Below are 25,078 nucleotides of genomic sequence, written 5' to 3' on the forward strand. Positions count from 1 at the left end.
GTAAAAATTGTCACACATGAAATAGGCCACTACACTTTACCTGACAACCGAACAACCATAAAACGACAATTATGTCAACGAGAGAGAAAACTTCACGGGAAACCGCCATCACAAATAGAGCTTTGCTTGGATTGGGTCCCATCTTACATTGCTACTCTTTTCTTGGACGGACTTTGTTCGCATGGGAACAAAAAACACACTGATACACTGTTCACTTTTTTTTCATTATTTCATGCAAAGGGTGAAGTAACAATTACTTTGAGTGACAGTGCTTCAACGAACCTCTGGCTACCATCTGAATTGGGACCTGTTCGGGCTATCCAAGTGACTTTTGGAACTGACGTTGAACTGGGAGATACGATCCAAGTCTATGGCTGCCAGGGTATGTGTAGTCTGATGTCATATTGTAAAGACCCAACGCTCATGTTACATCATGTTAAAGGAATAGTATTCATTCTTGAACGAAACGTAATTCTACCAAGTGATCCTCAAAACAAAAGTTCGACATAGAGCATATAAAGGTTTTATTCTTTTCTCCGACAAAGCTCTCTTTCTCTCTCTCTCTCTCGATATATATATATGTATATATATATATAAGTATATAATTATATATATATTATATATATATATACATATCATACACATACATATAATACAATATGATATATATATATATATGTATATATAATTATATACATATTATATTATATCATATATCATATTATGTATATAAGGGTTGGCTAATGATCTTTACAATTGGTTCATTTATCAGTTTTTAATATTATGAACACATGTCATTCAATTCATCGGCTTGCTTATAAAAAAAGACAATTGCTTTGGAAAAGAGATTCATTCCCGGAATTTTTTTTATATCATCATTCCACTTTCAACGCAGGACCTACTGAAGCCCCAACAACAAGAGGTACCACCCCTACAGGTAAAGTGTTTTATTCCTTTGTCCAACAAAGCTCTGTGCATATGGGTTGGTTAATGATCGTTAAAACTGGATTATGAATTGTATGTATAATTGCCATTGAATATATCTCATTCAATTCATCTGCTTGCACAAAATTGATTGTTCTGGGAAAATGATTCAATGTTTTATTTTTTTCATCCCACATTTGCCTTTCGACGTAGGACCCACTGAATCCCCAACAACAAGAGGTATCACCCCGACAGGTAAAGTTTCACATTCTTAATTCTCATTTCGTTATATTTGTCAGAAAGTCGCTACTCGTTTGACGTCACAGCTTGCCAGACATCTGTACTATTTTTTTTTACATGCCAAAGATATACCATATGAAATTTTCAGATGACTAACAGATGAGAGAATTGATTGTCAAAATATTATGATTTTATTTTGAAACAAAATATACGATGGGAAAGAAAAGGCCCTCTCCATGTACTCAAATGATTTTAATAGTCTCTAGGTTGACTGTTTAAATCATATTTTTCTGTTTAAAGGGATATTCTAGACGATTTTCATAATTTCACATCATGTAGTACATAAATTGACAACTCCATGTAAAGATTTGTGGAATTTATTGTGGTTCTTGAGCAGAGAAACAATACTTTGAAAAACCTTGAACAAATTACACTGAACAAGGATGATGACATAGGAGGTTCACATATTTCACAAATGTAGCAGTGTAATTCCATTACAATACCACTTGCTTGCGAGTTCACCTGTGTATAATCTATGCATGCCTTCTTCTTTTGTTCTGCTTCCTTGAGCCCCAACTCATGCATTCTTATTGTGACTCTGCCATGTCATCATCCTTGTTCGTTGCAATTTGCTCTAAATTTTGAATAAAAAATCTTATTCTTCATCCCAATTATCACAAATTCTGAAACTCTGTCCTGAGTTTAACTAATCTATAGTTGTTCAATTAATGTAGAAATCTGAAAATCATCCGGAGGTCTCCTTTAATAAATCTTCTTACAGAAGAAACATCGTCCGCTGCTCCATCCACAACAACGGCTGCTCCGACACAAGCAACAACAACTGCAGGTAATGTATCGGCCCTACATGCACATTTCGCTCTCTATTAAAATGCTTAGAACTTAGTTGAGTCATTGCAGTAAAACCAAAGATGGAAATTCTCTGACTCGGCAGCCCCTTCTTCTCCACTCACCCATTAAAAAGAGGAAAGTTTAATGTCGCTCACTCGAAATAAATTCTATGTAAACGTACAATTATCTTATTTATAACTTACTAGAAAACGCAAGCCTGTTAAATCTATGTCAAAGGTGGATGCTTGTTAAAGTAAAACACAATACAATCAGAAAGGTATACCTTTGGTTTCCTCTCTTAAAATGATAATGAATAAATCAAACGGTGAGTAAAATTTCGTTTTCTTTCACCTTTGTCTACTTACAGAAGGGACATCCCCAACTGTTCCAGCTACAACAACGACTGCTCCAACGGAAGTATCAAGAACTACGGGTATTAAAAGATAAATTTCGCTACCTTCTTATTTCTTGTACAATCTACAAATTTTAGTCATATAGAGTTAGTTAAAGTGCAGCTATTTCAAAACCAACTTTCATCATTATAAACGTTCAAGTCCTCTTCGAATTACATGAACTCTTACATTTTCACATATCTTACATAGTCATAAGAAATTTCTCACTATGTCATCAAAAACGCTTGAAACCTTAGGCCAAGTCTCAACCAAAGCTATACCATCCCTTTAAACTATATCACTGACCCACAGAATAGTACAAACGCAGAGCATTATACACCTATTTTCAAGCATAAGCCATGCAGAGATTGCGATATATGTCTGCAACTTATTCCCTCCCTGTTATGACGATTATTTAGTGGTGTCAAAAAAAGTTATACATGTATCTCCTTTACACTCAAGAAATACAATCTGGCTTCAGAGTTTTAAGTACATGTTACTTCAACAACAGGGTTCAGAATGTATAAGACATAACATACATAATGTTGTTTACCTCCCCATAATCACGAGTTTCAGAGGTTCCATGTTGTTGTGTTATAGTTTCTAATAACTATTGTTCTAAAATTATGTTCGCTTACATAATTTGCCGTCTTTGCAGAGGGAACGTTCACTACGATTCGACTGACTACAACCACTGAAGCTGTTGAAACGACAATTAGAACGGGTAATGAACATGTCATTATATTATATACAGTATATATTCATTTCCTCAGGAAAATATTTGAATTTGCGGTACTTCAGCAATGCATATTTGGATAGATAAGTGTTGGACTTTCTTCGTCTTGACGGATATACTCATTTGGAAAGTTCGCCGCTTTCCCCTGTATGCTTGTTTTAACCGCGTGCGTGTTACTATTAACACTATTATCTCCTAGGTACCAAAGTATGACAGAGACAAACAAGGTTGCAAAGAGAGTGGCTGTATTATACGCACATTAACGTTATTTTCTATTATGAATGATTGTTACACCAGTAGATTAAACGAAACTTATTTCTGCTTTCAGAATGCTACGAGCCACAGGAGCCATTGCAGTCAGTAAGTCTCTTGACATACGAAGCCAGCTTCAGTCAGCCTACTACTATCACTGGAATCAAACTACCTGCCAGCAGCTTCCCTACAGCTACTACAGTAGTATTCAGGATCAAACGGGTCCAAGGAGACGAGTGGATCACTGTTCTTGCCGAAAACGCAGACTCGGGATCTGGTGACCTCTCCGGGTCAGGGTCTGGAGATTCAGAAACTCAGGTGAAACTCCAGGAGACAAGCGCTGTCAACTCCATTTTCAGACAAAAGTTAGGACGCGGGGAAAAAGCTTAATCACAATACAGATTAATCGGATTTGCAAATGTTGAATTTTTTCGTGTGCTTTCGTTTGGTTTTATTCCTATTATTTTTGTCCATATGCACAATATAAATTGAATACGAAGTATGTACACCAAATAGAAAATTAAAATAGCAAATATAACAGAAATTAACGACACTTTCCCCAATAACGTAACTAGGAAAGTAACAATGTTGCGTACTATGACAATCATTACTTGAATAGATTGTACAGAAGACTACCATTATAGAGCCTCGTTTGGATGGGCAACATTTCACTTGTTATTGTTTAAACGTTTTATTTTGTTTGCATGGATTGGGGAAACACGAAATTTACTGGTACACTATTCACTTTTTGTCATCTTTGTGCATAGGGCGAAGTAACAATTACTTTGAGGGACAGTGCTTCAACGAACCTCTGGCTTCCATCTGAATTGGGAACTGTCCGGGCTATCCAAGCAACTTTTGGAACTGACGTTGAACTGGGAGACACTATCCAAGTATATGGCTGCCAGGGTACGTGTAGTCTGCTGTCATGATTTTAAGACCATACTTCATTATCAGGATTATGAAAATATCTATTGAACGTGCGGTTCATGTGAACAAGAAGATGTTCATTATTCGACTAAACGTAATTCTGCCGAGTGACCCTGGTCACGCAAAGCGTATTGAAATGTATACATCTTTTGTCTAATAAAGCCATCTGTATGTCTTACTTCTTATGATCATTAAAATGGTTCAGTTTATAACATCTCATTAAATACATTATTGCCATGTGAATACATCTCATTCGATTCAATAATTTGTACAAAATTAATTGCCCTGGGTAAATGATGTTTGTTTTTTTTTTCACATTTCCCTTTCAATGCAGGACCTACTGAAGCTCCAACGACAAGAGGTACATCCCCTACCGGTAAGGTTTCATATTTTCAAGTCAAATTTCGTTATCTCGGTCTATAAGTCACTATTCCATTGACGTCACAACTTATCAGACATCTCTAATAAATTTTGTTTTCTACATTGTAAAAGTGATACCATGAAACTAAAATGAAACAACACACCATACGTTTGCACTTGGTACTGAAATTTGCCTGAACTTGTCAAAAACGAAAAAAAAATGTTTCATTAATGTATTGATAACATGATGTGGCACTAGAAGCTTTTTACCCTTTGAGTAATTACGCGCCCAATAGATATTTTTAATTTTGACCTGAAAAATATATTCCCATTGATTATCTTTTGTTCACAGAAGGGACATCGCCAACCGGTCCAGCGACAACAACGGCTGTTCCAACAGAAGCAACAACAACTACAGGTAATGGACAAACACATTTCACTAACTTTTTGTTATCTTTTTACCTTTTTATAAGATCTTACTTTTTTTCTCGTATTATGCCAGATCTCGAATTATAATCATCTTTCTCATTTCATCTTATCCACTAGAAATCGCTGCTTCCTCGATTTTCATCCAACAAGGGATTGATGATATACCCATATATAACACACACGATATCTACGCAGTGGCACCATTTGAAATAATTGCAATATAAGTGCCAGTGCCATGCATTGAACTCAGACGAAGTAACTGCTTTTCCAAATCTGTTGCGATGCCTCTTAAAACAGAAATAATACAACAAGGTGAAAAAAAGTAGTCCGGCCTCCTTCTTGTAATCACGTTACGGATTCTTATAGTCAGACCATTATGTTATGTTACTCCCGCACGCAGTGCGCACGGGGCTGCTTCGTGCGGCTGCGTGCAGGTTCGTGCGATCTCGCACGGGAGCGTATGGCTCCGTGCGCCCCTGTACGCGCCCGTGCGTAGTCGTGCACCTCCGTGCGGATCTGCACGCCCCCGTGCAGATCCGCACGCCTGCGTGCGAATCTGTACGCCCGCGTGCGGATCCATACTCCCTCGCACGGGCCCGTGCGAGTGTGGCGCACGGACCCGTGCAGCTCTGCCGCACGGACCCGTGCGGCTTTGGGGTGCGATTTCGCACGGCCCCGTGCCGCCAGTGCTTGGTTCCCGCATGATCCCATCCCAACCTCCCTGGTTCCCGCGCAGTGCTTACATGGTACATGTACAGTACGTGTGTGTTATCAGGCGTGTACCGCGTGCGAGTCCATGCGCCATTCCCCTCGGTCGGCATAATTATGAAATGAGACGATTCCCGACAATATGTGCGTACAAGGGTTGTTATTTGCGCATTGCCAGTCAGTTGGCAAGCCGAAAACCCCGTCTAGAATATCCAAGTTCTCGCACGCGTGACCACGAGTTGACCCCGCAGAAGATGATCAGTGAATTACGTTTTCACATGATTTTTTTTTTTTTTTTTTGATTTGACAGGTTACGGTTAGAACCTGAATGCAATACTGTTCAAATTTTCCACGAACGACATGAAAGACCATCAACTTCGAGCATGGCAATTACATTGTATTCATTACCGATGTACGGCACCGGAAATTATGGGTTCTCGTACTCGTCTAAAATTCTCCCACAAGTCTTCTTTTTCATCGTAGGGCACCAACGAACGTATATAGTAACATGTAAACGGAAGATTATGTAAGATGATACCTACAAGGTGTGACGTGCGTGATGATTAGATGGGTCAACAGCCAGCTGAAATCATAGGGATATCGGGATATCATGCCTTTACTCTGCACGAAATCGCGAAAATATCGTACTGTCCCACATATAGAAATTGACGTTTTCTGGATGCCCTTGTTTGTGTGTTATGAGCGACCCCAGCGTAACTGACATGGTCAGTTATAAGCGTCTACTAGCTGTGATATACTGTACTTGTGTCTGTGGTTGGGCATTATGTACAAGTAGCCTACTGCCTCTTTCTTGGCCTCTCTCTCTCTCTTTCTCTCTCTCTCTCTTTCTTCGATTGTTTGTCTTCCCTTGATCTTGTAATTCATAATACATTGTATGTTTATTTGGTTTGTTTTTGTCAATCCTGATGATTTCTTCGACTGGAAGTGCTGTCTGATTCTCAGTTTCTTTCTCCACGGTGAAAATCCAATTGAATTCCCACTGAAAATAATGCCACCAATCATTCAGTCCACCCTCTCTCAATTCAAAGCATCCTAGGCATACACTCAATTACCAGTATACTATAACTACTAGTTATACCGTTCACTTCCGTGAACACAGTTACATTACCCGTATATCGAAATTCCGCTTACATTATCCACTCTGTTATTGTTTTTTGTTTTGTTTGTTTTTTCTCGGTGAAAACAACATTTTGACGTAGCAAAAGAAAACTGCTGATCCCAAGGGCTGGTACTATGGGAGGCCATTGTATCTATTCTCACTACATTAGTAGGCCTACATATGAAACTAGGCAAAGAACCTTTGATACATCATTACACATACCTTTATCATTATTTAGTAAAATACCAGTACATTCTTTTTCATTATTATTATTAATAACAGAGAAAGGAGCACAATCGACGAGTTGTTTTCCTTTATAAATGTATATACATACACGTGTATCCATATATTTATTACATGTAGGTGTTGAAAGAACTACATTGTAGTAAAGTTTCAAGGTATCCATCAATCTTCATGGCAATGTATCATACCAGTACACATAACAAAAATATGTATAGTATGTTACCAAAAGTAAGAGCTGTATAAGCAGTTTTTCTTACTCTTTAGCAGCATAGTCAAATGTGGTTTATACTATTTTATTCATTAATTGATTTACTCATCTATGTATTTATTCATTCATTTATTTTTGTTGATTAATTTTTTGGTGGTGGCCTTGGTCTCAGTCTCCAGCTAAGTCACATGTAAGACCCTTATGCAATTAAGGTACAACTGTCGGCGATCTTGTGAGTAGGAATGCGAGTAGGAACAGTCTGTCTCGACTACGACAGTGATGTACAGTGAACATAAAAAAAAAAAAAAAAAAAAAAAAAATATATATATATATATATATATATATATACACCGTGTATATATTCGTCTGGTGCAGCTCATGTAAAAGGCAAAGGCATGTACCAGCTAGTTTGAACAATTGCAGAGCTACACTGTGTCAAGCAGATCTATGCAAATAATTTGCCATCAAGTTTTCACACTGGCAATAAACTACACTATATCATGTTACACAAACAGGATTCTGAATATTGCTTGAATATTTGTAAGTGAAAAATAAAGCTAGAATATCACAAATGCTTTTGAGGCAATACCATGTAAATTACAACATTGTACATGCCATCTGCACTTTTGGCAAGGTTTTACTTAATTGAGACAGAGATAACTTCAATAACAGTCCAAACTGCATAAAGGTTTGAGGGGGTAAAAATGCCCTTGAGTACTCTGAAGGCAGGTATGTGTATCTACTAGTACAGTGTATTCACACCCCCAAGGTTACACATATACATCAAATAGAGGGTCACATAAACCAACAGCTGCAAAAGAAATTTGAAGATGTGCATGACTACATATGAAGTGTATTTACTGTAAAAAAAATAAAACATGTTCAAAAAATATGAACTTCATCAACAGTCCAAACAGCAAAGAATTTTTGAAGGTGTTGTCTGTAATATGAAGCATGCTTATTGGAAACAAAACGGATATAACTTTGAATACACTTCAAAACATCGATAATTACTAGAAATCAAAGGAGAAAAATTTCAGTACAAGTGACCCTTATACGTGTAGCACCTGGCAAAATATTTATGTGAAGAGATCTTTCATCCCAACATTATACTGTACACAATCTTATCTGAAATGTCCATAGGCAATCTAATCGTCCAAACATCTGTATTAACTGAATACACATGTACTGTTAAAGTGAAAATTTTGTGGTTCGAAATGTACACGCTTTCCGCGCAACCAGAAACTAGCGCGAAAATAAAAGCATGCAAATATTTTTGCTTGCCATATGTTTCTGTGCCTGATGTCCTGATTCCACAGATTTAAAAACACGTGAAGCTCTTCTTATCCGGCCAAATGCGAACAATATGTCGCTAAAAAATATATATCCACTTTTACAGTATCAGTACATGTGGACAAGCAGTATCAGACACATTTAAAATACATGTATACATGTACACAATGAATGTGTGTCATTTTTTCATGGACCTTATGAATAAGTGAATGATATTTGACCCCGTTACCAGTAACAACACTCGACTTGTGGAGTATTAATTGGCCTACATAACTGATAAGAACAAGTTCGTTCATGCGAACATACAGGCAGATTTGGTGGAAACTTTTTGTACACATTTGCACATGTAATGTATTATCATCTGTCTAACTGCTGTGTCAGAATCTTCATTTTCCTTATCCCTTCTTGACCGTTCAATTCCTTTTGGTGACAGACCTTGTGTATTTACCTGTTAAAAAACAGAATTCTTACATCTTTGAAACCTCTTCTGAAATGGGTCAGAACCCAGATATCAACAATACAAGATGAATACTCACTAAACCTCTTATAGTGCTTCATTGGTGATGTACAAACATACCTTCAGCGGCAATTAAGACATGCCCCCTGTTGAGTATTGGCTGGAAGTGCAGCTACTACTTCATATACAGTAATGTACTCGCTTTCATAACGTTTATCAAGGATATCATAGTTCCATGCATTGAATATCTGTAATGGTCGAACTTCACATTTACTACAACACCCTTTTGCTTTTCAAAGGACATAAATGTACCATCGTCTTTACTAAAAATTTGAAAAAAAAAGTAAAATAAATGTTCTTGTAAAGATGAATGAAGAATTAAGTTGATAGAACATATATGTTTTATCAATTTCATTCTTCTTGTTGTATCATACCACATATTTAGCACCTTTGTGAGGTAGATTATCGTGATCACATACTGTTCATGGCCGGTGCAGCCATGGGGGCCGTGGGGGCTCAGTTTTTGTGCACCATACAGAAGGTGTCAGCACTTTGGGCCCCACACTTTTTTCAACCCGGAAATAGGTACCGGTAAGTGGCACTAAGAAAAATATAGATACACCTTGAAGTATGGTGGTGGTAAGGTTATGTTCTTTCTCTGAATAGCTTTTTCTTGCTTGTCAGGCGAAAACACCTGGAAGTGGACTGGTAGAGGTGAGCCGAGGACCTTTTTTTTTTTTTTCGCTTGTCAGCCGAAAAAACCGGAAGTGGATGGTAAGAAAAGATATTGTGTGTTTTTTTTGTCATCTTGTTGTTGGTTGTTTTTTTTTTTTTCCTGCTTGCTAGCTCATGAAACCCGGAAGTGGGCCCCCACACTTTTTTGAAAATGCTGTGCCGGCCATGCTGTTCTAGGTTTTTCAATGAACTGACAAAGTCTCTTAATCAATGTTTCTGTTCTTGTTAGAAAGTCATTAAGCGCTTGCAACAACAGTGCTCTACGGTACTTGATAAAATCTGTCAGAGATTGAATGGTGTTCATCCAGGGAAACAAAATATAGCAGTGTGCAATATGATAAGTAGATCTTCTCGTTTATGTCCTGCAGGTTATCCTGGAGGCCATAAAGAGGAGAATCATCATAAATATGCACGGTCAGGTACCGGTACTGTACTGTGGTAACCGCAGCAGCGACCCCAACGCTACTGGTTACGACGCCCCGCGCCGGGGTTAGTACTGGGGATACCTACATGCAAGTGTACAATGCGACACAAATAGAGAAAGGATTAGAAAATGCATAACAATTTTTCCAACCATTACTCAAAATTAATCATAATTAGATGATATTCTAAACCATTATTCATAATAACATGTCCCTAACATTATGTTGGAGTAAACCCCAATTCAAGCAGAGGCAACTACAGACAGACATTGTACAATGTACATGTACTAAACATGTACACGTACTATACACACATTTACCTACAAGGAGTGTGATCTGAGAATTATCAATCATAACATATTTTTTTTTTTTTATCTCAGTGTCATTGACAGCAAAAAAACAATCAAACAAACAAAAGTAATAATTGATAACTCAGCTCACACGCCTTGTAATTGAAACCTCTACCAGAATAATTCAGACTACACTCTCTTAAACCTAATTGTCACAAGTGTGGAAGACTCTACATCTCTATGATTTACTGCAAATATACCGGGTACTTAAAAATTAAAATATGAAAAATTAAAAAAGCCCACCCAGTTCTCAGTCACTATACGTCCATTGCAACAGGGACAGCACTCGATGATTTCCTGAAAATTATCTATACCGTTAGTCAGGGCACCAGCTTGCCACATCTACAGGTAGGACCCAGGTTTCGACGCCCAGCAGATAATTCTTATTAAATTTTATACTCAATACAAACGTCTGACTTCAACAATCAACAAAGTTATCAATCACATTTCTAGTTTTTATAAACCCTGTTTGTCACTTGTCATCCTAATCTGATGGTGGAATATTTAGGGAAAAGCAACACAGTGTCAGCAGAAATGCTGATATCAGCCATTTTTAGGGGTTCAAAACAATATGATGCATTTTGTATGACAACGCCGTAAAATGAAATTCACTCATGACCATTATTTTACTTTAGTATCAATTTGTTTGCCATATCCTGATGTTTGATTTCTGTAATCGCCTTAAGCAATTGCATGACTGAAATTCGTAATTAATGAGCAAACTTGTAGAAGGCGTTGGCTTTGAGAATGTGGCACCAGATTTCGACAATGAAACAACAAGTTCTTGCGCTGGTGTGATTGCTGGTTTGCGTTTACAATGTAGTGTATGCGTACTGTATGCACCATGTGTTTTATGTGTGATGCGTGCTGCATGATTGTGCGAAAAATCGCTTAAAATTGAACAGGAGCGCATTCAAATGGGAATTTGTTTAAGGCATATCATTATTGGCCTTTTAAATAGCTCAATTTCATATCGAAATTCTCAGGTAAAACGGTGCAGTTTTGATGGTAAACAAGGAAATGTGCTAAAGTGTCGAAAACTACAGTAGCGCTCACGGTAACCTGTGTCACTCCCGCGTATTCCCGCGTGCTTCTTCGAGTGGATAAATCGGTGTTCACTTCCGACATACCTGCGGGGATACGCGGGAATACAGCGGGAGTACAACGCAGCGAGACCGCGTGCGATTTATCGTGTGGGAAACACGCCAAAACAGCCCGATGTACGATCAACGCAAGCCCCATGTACGATCAACGCAATGTATGAACAATGCTATGCTTCGCATGGCTGAGTGTGCGATTTGCGCTGTGTTGGTGGCCTACAGACCGTACATCCTTGCACTAAGTTGCAGCGCGCGTGTTCTTGCAGACAAACGTAACCAGCTCAGTCACAGTTGCAATTTGCAGAGTAAGAAGAAAAGCACGCGAAGAAAGCTGCCTAATTGTAATTTAATTTCACGTGCCAGCACATCGTACTAGTACCTCGCACGGAGGGCCCTGTAAGTAGCGAGGTTGGAGGGACTCGATTAAAGGACAAGTTCACCTTCATAAACATAAGGATTGAGAGAATGTAACAATATCAGTAGAACACGTCAGTGAAAGTTTGAGGAAAATCAGACAATCCGTTCAAAAGTTATGAATTTTTTGTGCAGTAACCGCTGGATGAAAAGACTACTGCAGTGTGTGAAAAACTTAGATGTCACATGCGTACAACAATATAAGGAAAATATAAAGAGAATTTCACAAAGTTTCATCTTTTGAAAAAAGTACACATTCCCCCGACTCGTTACCGACAAATGTTATGGGTAATATTATTCCCCCTGCATTTAGAAAGAGGCAAGTCAAGTACTCTTTTATTATGCGAAAAAAGTGAAAATATGTTGAATTTTCTTTATATTTTCTTTATACTGTTGTACGCATATGACTCACAAGCTGTAGTAGTCTCCTCATCCAGCGGTTCCAAAACAAAAATTTCAAAAATTCATAACTTTTGCATCGATTGTCCAATTTTCCTCAAACTTTCACTGATGTGTTCTACTAATATTGTTGCATTCTCTCAATCGTTATGTTTATGAAGGTGAACTTGTCCTTTAACTACCTTCCTGTCAGTCCACTGCACAAAACTGCAAAGCAGCAAGCAACAGTAACACGAATGAAGCGATGTTACAAGCACGTGATTTCCCGAAGTTTAGGTGATGAAACGTCGTAGACTCACAGAGAAATTACAAAAAAAACCCTTTCTTTTCTAATCCGTGCACTCACCTCGTGACACATTTCCTGAGAAGAGTTCTTCTATCTTTGTCAATAAATTCACATCGAACCATGCAGTAATTTTCCAGAAAAAAAAAAAGAAAAAAAAAGATTCATCTTTAAACAATCAAATATTCCTGTACGGGGAAAACCTTGTGAAGAAATTTATACTACATGTACGGTATCCGTAAATCGCTACTCATTCTCGGGGAAGTTGCACATCTCTCCCGTAAGTGGAGGAGTGTGAGGGAAACGCGGGGGTTACAAAACTCGCACCCCTCCCGTACTGAGAGCAGGTTGTGAGGGAAACGCAGGAGTTACAAAGCTCGCACCCCTCCCATAGTGAGAGCGTGTTGTGCGGGAAACGCGGGAGTTACAAAGCTCGGATAACAAAGAGCGTACCCCACCCGTATTACGAGCAGGGTGTGAGGGAAACGCGGGAGTTACAAAGCTCGCACCCCTCCCATACTGACAGCGTGTTGTGTGGGAAACGCGGTAGTTACTAAAGCTCGTACCCCTGCCGTATTATTTTGTGCCCGTTTACATTTCCTTTTTTTTTTTAATCAGGTGATGAAACATCGTAGACCAACAGAAAAATAACGAAAAGCCTTTCTATTTCTTTTCTAATTTATGCACTTTCTCTACTGATCTAATCTTTTTCTGTTCTTCTTCTTCTAATTACTGTCATTACAGTAGACCTATTAGTATCATCACAACAACTTTTTTACTATAACCTCTGTAATTTTCTTTTGTGCAAGCAACAAACTAACTATCTTTCTCTATCTTTCGTCTGCATGGGCACCAAGTGTTTTCTTTATTCAAGAGAAAAAAGAAAAAAAAATCACAAGCGTTGCGCTCAATCTACTTCCTTACGGTTATTATTGAGAAACTTAAATATACTATAGCAACGATTGTACGAGAAATGCATATCAGCATCAAAGTAAGCCCATTTTCTATTATTCCTTGAGTTACAATAATCTCGCAGCCTTCCCTTGTTAACTCTATACCACAGGAGGGATTACGGGGTAATTTCAAAGTTTGCGCTCTCTATTCAGTGGAGTGCGGTAAACACGGGAGCACTAATCTTTTATCCCTCTCGTGATGCTCAGAGGAAGTTGAGGGAATACGCGGGAGGTACAAAAGCTTGCATGCCTTCCGTGTTCACTGGAGCGTACGCGGGAATCGCGGGAGCTACAAAGTTTAATCTCGACTCCTCCCGTGTTCACAGGAGGTTCATCAGTGGAGTGCGCTTCTGCGGTAAACGCGGGAGCACTAATCTCTCATCCCTCTCGTGATGCTCAGAGGAAGTTGAGGGAATACGCGGGAGTTACAAAGCTCGGATAACAATGATCGTACCCCTCCCGGATTAAGAGCAGGGTGTGAGGGAAACGCGGGGGTTACTATAAAGCTCGTACCCCTGCCGTATTATTTTGTGCCCGTTTTACGTTTCTTCTCTTTTTTTTAATCTGGTGATGAAACATCGTAGACCAACAGAAAAATAACAAAAAGCCTTTCTATTTCTTTTCTAATTTGTGCACTTACTCTGTGACACATTTTCTGGGTAAAGTTCTTCAATCTTTGGCAATAAATTCACACTCATACTTTTCTCGAAAAAAAATTGTGTTGCACAATAGAAGTTGAGGGAATACGCGGGAGTTACAAAGCTCGGATAACAAAGATCGTACCCCACCCCAGGGTGTGAGGGAAACGCGGGAGTTACAAAGCTCGTACCCCTCCCGTACTGAGAGCGTGTTGTGCGGGAAACGCGGGAGTTACTATAAAGCTCGTACCCCTGCCGTATTATTTTGTGCCCGTTTACATTTCCTTTTTTTTTTAATCAGGTGATGAAACATCGTAGACCAACAGAGAAATAACAAAAAGCCTTTCTATTTCTTTTATAATTTATGCACTTGCTCCGAGACACATTTTCTGGGGAAAGTTCGTCAATCTTTGGCAATAATTTCACATTCATACTTTTCTCGAAAAAAAAAAGATTGTGTTGCACAATAAGCAATGAAATATTCTTGCTCACATTTTCTTCTCTACAGTTATGGTTTAATGAGAAAAATAGCGATATTTCCTTATAGTTTAGGCTTTATTGAAAAAAAAAAGAGTATGGTTGGATGTTTTGTGATACAACTGACATACACATTTGCACCAAAAGTGATATCCTGAACATTTTTAAAATCATGATCATCAAATAGATACAGTAAAATGTGATAGATAATTTTTGTTTACTATATCCCTTTTTTCAATTAGATATAATTGCATTTCTTCAATTTCACAAGCTCTGAATCTTTGATCTAACAGTACCATAATACAAAGTGCCTACATTTTTTTCCTTTTTTTTCCACTCTTTTTTAGTGGCCTAAATCACTTAGCGATAATGGTATATACTATAGTTAACGCATCATGGTGTGATAGAAAATTATTTTCTGGCACGGGGTATATCCCTTTCTCATTTTCGCATGAGTGACATAGCTCGTATCCCCCTCCTGTATTGAGTAGAGAGTGCCCCTCCCCCAACTGATACTTCATAAGTGATATCCAGAGTGCGTGACTACACGAGTGACGAGGTTCGTATCCCGCCCGTATTGAAAGTAGGGTGTGCAGGATTACGCGGGAACTTCAAAGCTGATTACCCCTCCTGTATCGAGAGAAGGGGCGCGGGAAACGCGGGAGCAACAAAGGTCGTAATCAACTTGCCTGTATTGTGATTACAAAATGCGGGAGCACGCGGGAGCTTCAAGGGTCATTACCCGTTCCCTCCCTTATTGAGAGTTAAACAGGGAGAGCGGGACTACACGGGAGCTACTACCTTTCTTCTCATTTACATGACCACTTTCAGTGTTAATGCCTTCACAGACCACAGGCAATTATTGAAATTATATAATAGGCATGCTTTATTTTCACTTACCTTTCTCCTCACTTTCACGAAGAGTTTGTCGGTATATCATTATCCTCACTTCCTTGACAGAATGCTTGCCCTTCCCATAAGGTCTTTGTTCACATGTCCATCGACAAGCTCCGGATCTTAAATTTATATGTTAAAATTTAATATCTGATGAACGCTATTAACGAAAGCTTACCTCTCTGCCACGACACGGAGTGATCATGCATTTCTTCATCTGGCGGCAAAATATTACATAATACGGTGAATATCCAAATGATGGTTGTACACCCGGAAACTTGAGTCGTAACGTGGCAAGCAAAATCCTCGACGTTGTTGCAATATCAAGTGTATAAATTGTAGATTTCATTGACATCCAATGAAGTGAAAAGGGAAAACTTGTCACATAGTTTCATAACCTTACTAAGACTGTTCATCACACGCAGACGAAGAAAAATTTGTCAAGGCAAACCTATGGTTTCACTATGCGTTCACTTTTTGAATTGTATTCAAATTAATAATCTATTCTGTACTATCCTTAATCTGATCAATCTTGCTGCTCTTCTCTGCGTCTTCTAGTATCATCGTAACTTCGTTTCTTTTACCTCTTTAATGTCCTTTCCGATAGGCGATAAGGCAACTGTCTTCTCTATATTTCCTCTGAGCACCAAATGGTTTCATCAGTCAAAAGAAAAGAAAAAGAGGAAGACAAACAGCGAGGAGCTCGATATGCAATTTATATACATTCTTCGTAGAATATTCATGTTTTGGCAGGATATTGGTCCTGGCAATCACTATAATGTCTATTTCATGTATTTATGAACTGTGCATTCTTTTCTTCAAACTCACCAGTTATCAAACTCATTTTCTTTACTGGAGTAACAGTAACAGTAACAGTAATGTCGCATCCTCCCCTTGTTAAGACAGGATACAGAGGGGCAATTTCAAAGTTCGCACTCTCTATTCAATGGAGTGCTCTTCTGCGGTAAACGCGGGAGCACAACACTGATCTCAGACTCCTTTCATGATGTTCAGAGGATGTTGAAGGAATACGCGGAAAGTGCTACCAGCTCCACAATACTTTGGGTGCTGAGGATTACGCGGAAGACACAAAAGCTTGCACGTACCCCTTCCATATTCCTTGGAGCGAACGCGGGAATCGCGGGAGCTACAAATCTCGACTCCTCCCGCGTTCACAGGAGGTTCTGAGCAAATACAAGCATACACAAATCCATTCCAGAATTGTATTTTCTGTTACATTTAGTACTATCCATGGCCACATTTTTTCGGGATTGTGGTACCGGGAATTTTATATTGTACTTCTTCCCATCCACAAGCTTTGGTTCTACTAATCATTTTTTTTTTCCGGAAACTTTTTTTTTTTTTTTAATAGTATACATGTAATATGGCAAACCTGTAAATCCATCAACAGATTACAAGTAGTTTTTGATTTGTTCTGCATTTTGATATACAGTAGTTACAAAAATCCACGGGAAGAAGGAAACTTGTCAAATGCATATAGTATTCAGCATTCACCTTAAACAAACAAATGCGTTCATCTTTCGAACCTTATACTCACATCTTTACAACTGGTCAGTCTTTTTCTGTTCTTCTTCTTCTTCTTCTTCTTCTTCTTCTTCTTCTTCTTCTATACTGTCATTCGTATCATCACAACAACCTTGTTGATAACCTCTGTAATTTTCTTTTAGACAAGCAGCAAACTGTCTTTCGCTATCTTTCCTCTGCATGAGCACCACGTGTTTTCATTATTCAAGAGAAAAAATCACAAGCGTTGCACTCTTAATCAATACTTTCTTGACAGAGTATTTGTTATGGCCGATTTTGGTCCGGGTCATCAGTAATGAACATGGGAACCATTTTTCAAACTCACCAACTTAAGATCTATAGACATGAAGCAGAGAGGCGGAACTGCTTGAATTAATGAACTATAAACTATGGGTATATACGGTTATATTTACTTGAGAAACTTTAGTATAATATAGCAACGACTGTAGACATGCATATCAGCATCAAAGTAGGTCTATTTTCTATTATTTCTGGAGTTAAATAATCTCGCATCTTGTATACTTGTTAAGACTATTATATTATACAGAAGAGGAGGGATTACGGGGTAATTTCAAAGTTCGCGCTCTCTATTCAGTGAAGTGCGGTAAACGCGGGAGCACTAATCTCTTATCCCTCTCGTGATGCTCAGAGGAAGCTGAGGGAATACGCGGGAGGTACAAAAGCTTGCATGCCTTCCGTGTTCACTGGAGCGTACGCGGGAATCGCGGGAGCTACAAAGTTTAATCTCGACTCCTCCCGTGTTCACAGGAGGTTCAGCGTGAATGCAAGCTTACACAAATCCATTCCAGAACATACTTTTTTTTTTTTTTTTTTTTGTTACATAGGTCCTGCATGGCCACATTTTTCGGGATTGTCGTACCAGAAATGTTATACTGTACTTTTTCAAATCCACAAGCTCCGGTTCTTAATAAAATAATAAATAATCAAATATGAAATTTTATACAATGTATATATACATTTTTCGGAAACGTTGTATATAGTAATAAAAGATGGCAAATTAATCCCTCGAAACATCACAAGTCTTTGTTTTTATCTTGTAGTTTGATAACAGTAGTAACAAAAATCCATGGTTAGAGGGAAACTTATCAAATCACTCAGCAATATTATTCAGCGTTCACCCAATAAACAAACAAAATAGCATGCGTTCACCTTTTGAACTGTATATACTCACATATTTACACCCGTTATCTAATCAAATCTTTCTCTGTTCTCTTCTTCTACTTGTTACTGTCATTATTAGTATTATCATAACAACTTTGTTACTATTAACCTCTATAATTTTCTTTTGGACAAGCAACAAACTAACTGTCTTTCTCTATCTTTCCTCTGCATGAGCACCACGTGTTTTCATTATTCAAGAGAAAAATAATCACAAGCGTTGCACTTAACCAATACTAGTCTGTCTTGACAGAGATTTGTTATGGCCGATTTTGGACCGGGTCATCAGTATAATGAACATGGGAACCATTTTCTTCAAACTCACCAGCTTGAGATCTTACAGACATGAAGTATTGGGAGGCGGAACAATTAGAATTAACGCATATTTATTTGAGAAACTTCAGTATATTATAGCAACGACTGAATACCAGTCTTGCATAATCAGCAGCAAAGTAGCCAGTATAGGCCTATTTTCTTTTATTTCTGGAGTTAAACTTAATAATCTCGCATCTTTTACTTGTGAAGACTATTATACAGAAGAGGAGGGATTACGGGGTAATTTCAAAGTTCGCGCTCTCTATTCAGTGGAAAGCGCTTCTGCGGTAAACGCGGGAGCACTTATCTCTCACCCCTCTCGTGACGCTCAAAGGAAGTTTAAGGAATGCACGTACGGGAGGTACAAAGATTGCATCCCTTCCGTGTTCATTGGAGCGTACGCGGGAATCGCGGGAGCTACAAATCTCGACTCCTCCCGCGTTCACAGCAGGTTCAGCGTGAATACAAACTTACACAAATCCATTCCAGAATATTATTTATTTATTTATTTTTTTAACACTGGTCCTGCTTGACCACAATTTTCAGGATTGTCGTACCGGAAATTTTATACTGTACTTCTTCAAATCCACCAGCTCTGGTTCATAATCAAATATTATACAATTTTTTTTTTTCCGTACACGTTTTTTCTTCTAGTAATATCAGATGGCAAATAAATCCCTAAAAACATTACAAGTCCTTGTATTATTCATTTTGATAACAGCAGTAACAAAAATCCATGGTAAGAGGGAAATTTATCAAATCATTAGAGTATTCTGCATTCACCTTAAAAACAAACAAATGCGTTCACCTTTCGTACTGTACTCACAAATACACCCATCATCTTACCAATCTTTTTTCTGTTCTTCGTCTTCTACTTATTACTGTCATTATTACTACTATCATAATAACTTTGTTACTATAACCTCTATAATTTTCTTTTAGACAAGCAACAAACTGGTATCTGTCCTCTGCATGAGCACCAAGTGTTTTCATTATTTAAAGAAACAAATATCAAAATCACAAGCGTTGCCCTCTACTTTCTTGACAAAGTATTTGTTATGGCCAATTTTGCTCAGGGCCATCACTAGGTAGTAATGAACTTGGAACCATTTTCTTCAAACCCGCACCAGCTAGAGATCTTAGACTTGAAGCAGGGAGGCGGAATTGCTTGAATTAACGCACTATCAATCTATGGGTACGGTTATAAATTATTTGAGAAACTTACTGGTAAGTATAGCAACGACTGCATATACTATATAGACATGCATATCAGCATCAAAGTAGGCCTATTTTCTATAGTTGAGTACAATAGTCTCGCATCCTTCACTTGTAAACTCTATACCAGAGGAGGGATTACGGGGTAATTTCAAAGTTCGCACTCTCTATTCAGTGGAGTGCGCTTCTGCGGTAAACGCGGGAGCACTAATCTCTCATCCCTCTCGTGATGCTCAGAGGAAGTTGAGGGAATACGCGGGAGGTACAAAAGCTTGCACCCCTTCCGTGTTCATTGGAGCGTACGCGGGAATCGCGGGAGCTACAAATCTCGACTCCTCCCGCGTTCACAGCAGGTTCAGCGTGAATACAACCTTACACAAATCCATTCCAGAAATATTATTTATTTATTCATTTTTTTAACACTGGTCCTGCTTGACCACAATTTTCAGGATTGTCGTATCGGAAATTTTATACCGTACTTCTTCAAATCCACCAGCTCTGGTTCATAATCAAATATTATACAATTTTTTTTTTTCCGTACACGTTTTTTCTTCTAGTAATATCAGATGGCAAATAAATCCCTAAAAACATTACAAGTCCTTGTATTATTCATTTTGATAACAGCAGTAACAAAAATCCATGGTAAGAGGGAAATTTATCAAATCATTAGAGTATTCTGCATTCACCTTAAAAACAAACAAATGCGTTCACCTTTCGTACTGTACTCACATATAAATACACCCATCATCTTACCAATCTTTTTTCTGTTCTTCGTCTTCTACTTATTACTGTCATTATTACTACTATCATAATAACTCTGTACTATAACCTCTATAATTTTCTTTTAGACAAGCAACAAACTGGTATCTGTCCTCTGCATGAGCACCAAGTGTTTTCATTATTTAAAGAAACAAATATCAAAATCACAAGCGTTGCCCTCTACTTTCTTGACAAAGTATTTGTTATGGCCAATTTTGCTCAGGGCCATCACTATATAGGTAGTAATGAACTTGGAACCATTTTCTTCAAATCCGCATACACCAGCTAGAGATCTTAGACTTGAAGCAGGGAGGCGGAATTGCTTGAATTAACGCACTATATAATCTATGGGTATGGTTGAGAAACTTAAGTATACTATAGCAACGACTGTATACTAGACATGCATATCAGCATCAAAGTAGGCCTATTTTCTATTATTTATCGAGTTACAATAATCTCGCATCCTTCCCTTACTCTATACCAGAGGAGGGATTACGGGGTAATTAAGTTTGCGCTCTCTTTTCAGTGGAAAGCGCTTCTGCGGTAAACTGGTAAACGCGGGAGCACTAATCTCTCACCCCTTCGTGATGTTCAGAGGAAGTTGAGGGAATACGCGGGAGGTACAAAAGCTTGCATGCCTTCCGTGTTCATTGGAGCGAACGCGGGAATCGCGGGAGCTACAAATTTCAACTCCCCTGCGTGTTCACGGGAAGTTCTGAGCGAATACACTAGTCAGGAGGTAAAATCGAAACTTGTCAATAATCATTATGAAGATGAGAGTTCACAAATGCGTTTATTTTTCGAATCGTATTACATCGTCTGTGTCTACTCTTTGCCTCCTCTTGTAATCATAATTTTTATTGTCTCCTCTCATTTTGCAAGGGGTCTGTGCCGTCCATTTACTCACTTCACAAAAGCTAATTCCAATAATCATTTACCGGTATGTCATTATTATCATGACATCATAATTTTCTTTTAGCTCTATAATTTCCTTACGGATATTTCTAAGCGATACGACAGTTGTTTTCTAGCTCTATTTTTCGTATGAGCACGGTATGGTTCCTAGCTTTTCATATAACTTACGCAAATTTAATAAACAAACAGTGCAACGGGCCGCGGGGCGCTCAACAAATTGTAGATCGCGCGTGCCAGCTGTTGTGATCGCATTTTTCTCGACAGGTTGTGAGTATCAATGACATATCGGGGAATACACGTTCTTTAGGGGCTACACGTGTTTTCATGGTTCTCTGCTAAACTTAATTCTCTGACGTTCGTGGCATAAAGTTACGGCAAATATATAGGCCATAAGTAAAGCAAACAAATGGAAATTTTAAAAAAAAAATCTTTCTCGTACGGTACGTTGCCTTAAGCTGTGACAGGGAACAGCTGATACGAACTAGCACAGGCTTATTAGCTCATGCGGTACCAGAAACACATGGAAGGCAATATTATTTATTTATTTATTTATTATCATTATTATTATCATTGTTATTATTATTTTTGGTACTGCCAACCAATCGACTCAGCGGTCATACAGCACGGTCGGAGAACTAGATGTGAGACACAGGTGCGTCAGTTACCAGTGGGCCTACAAACTGTACTTTACGTACCTACAGGAATACTGTACTACATATATAATAGCAAAAAACACATCGTGCTGTTTTCATGGGACTGGAAATAAATTCAACGTTCTGCATAAACTGTCATGTTGCATTGATTCTTGCCGTTCGATGCCTCCTCGGGACTCGCTCGAAATGAGAAGGTAACGATATTATACCGTTGCGTTCGTGGTCCAATGCGAATGTCTTCTAGTCTCTAATGATATGTAGCATAAATTTTACTTGGGTTTTGCTGAGATTAATTCCACATTTGTTTTTCAATGTACAAGTTTTGTACTGTGATTACGCCACTCGTAACACATACAGTGCACATTGCGTCGTCAGGAACAGCACGACAAGCACAACGTTGAATCGCGCGCTGCTAGCTGTGCTGTGCACAGTGTGCATGCATGCTGCAATCGCGATCGTACAACTCGCACTCGCTCGTGTGGGCGGGAGTTCCATGTACTGTGTGCGGTATTGTCGCGATTTTTGGCGCCGCACACATCGTCCACGGGCTTGCGAAAATTCTGCATGACAGAGCGCGGGAGTACGCGGGAGGACGCGGGCATACGCGGTAATCGCGGGAGTGACACGGACCCCCACAGGTTACCGCGAGCGGGACTGTAACTACGACAAGCAGCCCCATACGCATCTACGCTGTGCATGATAGAATGGGCTGCCGGTTGCAGTTACGAAAACTGGCACCCTAGCTGTATACTAGTATACAGCGGCAGCGTAATTCTGATCATTCTTTCTTAGTATAGGTGATCCCGATGAGCCGTAAAATCCAATCCATAATCTCAGGGCCGCCAACATTGGAAACTAGTAGTAGATCTAGTTGTAGTTCAGTGTTAGACTCCCATGCTATAATTTGGGTGTCAAAATGAGTGAGATCAATAGAAATGCATGCAAATGAAATGAAGCTTTAGACGTGTAAACTGAGCAGTCAGTCTGAGGATGATGAGGTGAGTGAGCTGTGAGAAAGGACCAAAATGAGCAGAGTTGAGCGAGTCTCACTCTCAATGTGAGTGAGAGTTGCAGTTGGCATGAAATCTAACCTACTACTACTAGTACTAGATTCTAGTACATCTTTGCACACTGTACGGCTAATGAGCAGCGCTAAAGTAATTGTAAATTAGATGTTCGGTCATGCCATCGCCACATAGATTACACATGTATGCAAATATCACACATGATGTCCCCTGTCCCCCTATTCCCACATCCTCTCCCCCTATTCCCAATACTGGCAATAGTCAATTCTGATGTCTGGATGTGGGATGAGCAGTAATTAGGCGTACCAGCCTGTCTGCCTTGCCTTTTTTTTTTTTTTTTTTTTTGAACTGACGATACAGTGTAGATGAGGATAGACCTGGAAGCTCGACTGCTGCTATACAGCAATCTTCCAGTATCTTCGGTAAAGGTTTAGTAGGTAAATGATCACGGGCATGGCACCACGGGCCACGGCCATCGCCGGCCACGGAGTTTCATTTGACGAATTAGCAACGCTAATTTCAATGTATGGGACTACCTCCGCACAAATCGTCATCATCAGCAGCAGCACGGATAACTACAATACACAGCAACAGAACGAAAGTTCCATTACGCTGTGGTCAGGTGGAGATTTGACTTACAACTTATTTTAAGCGGCTTTGAATTTATCTGTGGATGGCATTGATGTATCATAGCAAAGGGCAGATCTGATCCAGAGTCCCGTATGGTTTGCTAACGGTGCATTTGCGGTCAGTCCTAAAGTCGACCCGCCTTTTGTTTTAGACGGTACAGATTGGGGACCCTAACTCTAAACCTAACCCTAACCATCAAACCCTAACCCTAACCCTTATCCTAACCCTGGCCATAACCCTAACCCTAACACTCAGACTCTTAGGCCCTAACCCTTAACCCTAAACGCTAACCATAACCCAACGTATTTCCCATAGGTCTAATATGCGCCATGCCCCAATCTGTGCCGTCTAGGGGAAAAAAAAAAAAAAAAAAAAAAAGCAGGCGGGACACAGAAAAAATGCCTTCGTTCGATCCAACCCGGTACCCGCAGAAATGGTTTGACTGCATGGGGTGGTCGGTTGGACCCTCTGGAACACCCGTAGGCAGTATGTGATTCCAAATTATGGTGTTCATGAAATTTTACAGTCCACTTAGAAGCGACAAGATCAAGATCTTATTGTTCGAAAAAAAGGTCTGCGCATTATAAGACTACTACTGTACACACAACAGTGGTACCCAGTGAACCGTTTTTTTCTTTTTTTTTTCTCTTTTTTTTTTTGTCCTTGTCGCAATCACTGGCTAGCTATGCGCCCTCACTCGGCTTAGAGCAGTTGATGTAAGAACAGAAAACTGTTGATCCCAACATGGACCTACAGGTCCATGATCCGAAGGACTCCTTTACAAGGTTACAGCTTGTTATTCCAAAGGCTCTTTATTCCTAAAATTCGTTATTCCAAAGGTTCATTGTTCCGAATTTCATTTTCGGATTAACTAATCTTCAGAATAACGAACCTTCGGAATAACGAACAGCACCCCTTTACACTTTCTCTTTTCTACTACAGGCAAGAACTCTAGATACATTACTACACATGCCATATTCTCATAAATTAGTAACTTCCATACCGTTACCTTCTTTTTTCATTAATAACAACAATT

General features: G+C 39.0%; 1 protein-coding gene across 1 annotated transcript in view; it reads left to right on the top strand.

The window, feature by feature from the left end:
* The window catches only part of LOC139740673 (uncharacterized), a 161,612-nt gene that overhangs the window by 75,520 nt on the left and 61,014 nt on the right, over positions 1 to 25,078 (top strand). The window contains exons 41-44 of the mRNA XM_071651245.1: positions 3,470 to 3,711; positions 4,161 to 4,302; positions 4,658 to 4,699; positions 5,036 to 5,101. Coding sequence (XP_071507346.1) covers positions 3,470 to 3,711; positions 4,161 to 4,302; positions 4,658 to 4,699; positions 5,036 to 5,101 — 492 coding nt within the window. The remainder of the gene's footprint in view (positions 1 to 3,469; positions 3,712 to 4,160; positions 4,303 to 4,657; positions 4,700 to 5,035; positions 5,102 to 25,078) is intronic.

Source organism: Diadema antillarum, unplaced genomic scaffold (genome assembly GCF_040938485.1).
Source record: "Diadema antillarum isolate AM-2024a unplaced genomic scaffold, OU_Dant_1.0 seq00000871_RagTag, whole genome shotgun sequence".
Lineage (NCBI taxonomy): Eukaryota > Metazoa > Echinodermata > Echinoidea > Diadematoida > Diadematidae > Diadema > Diadema antillarum.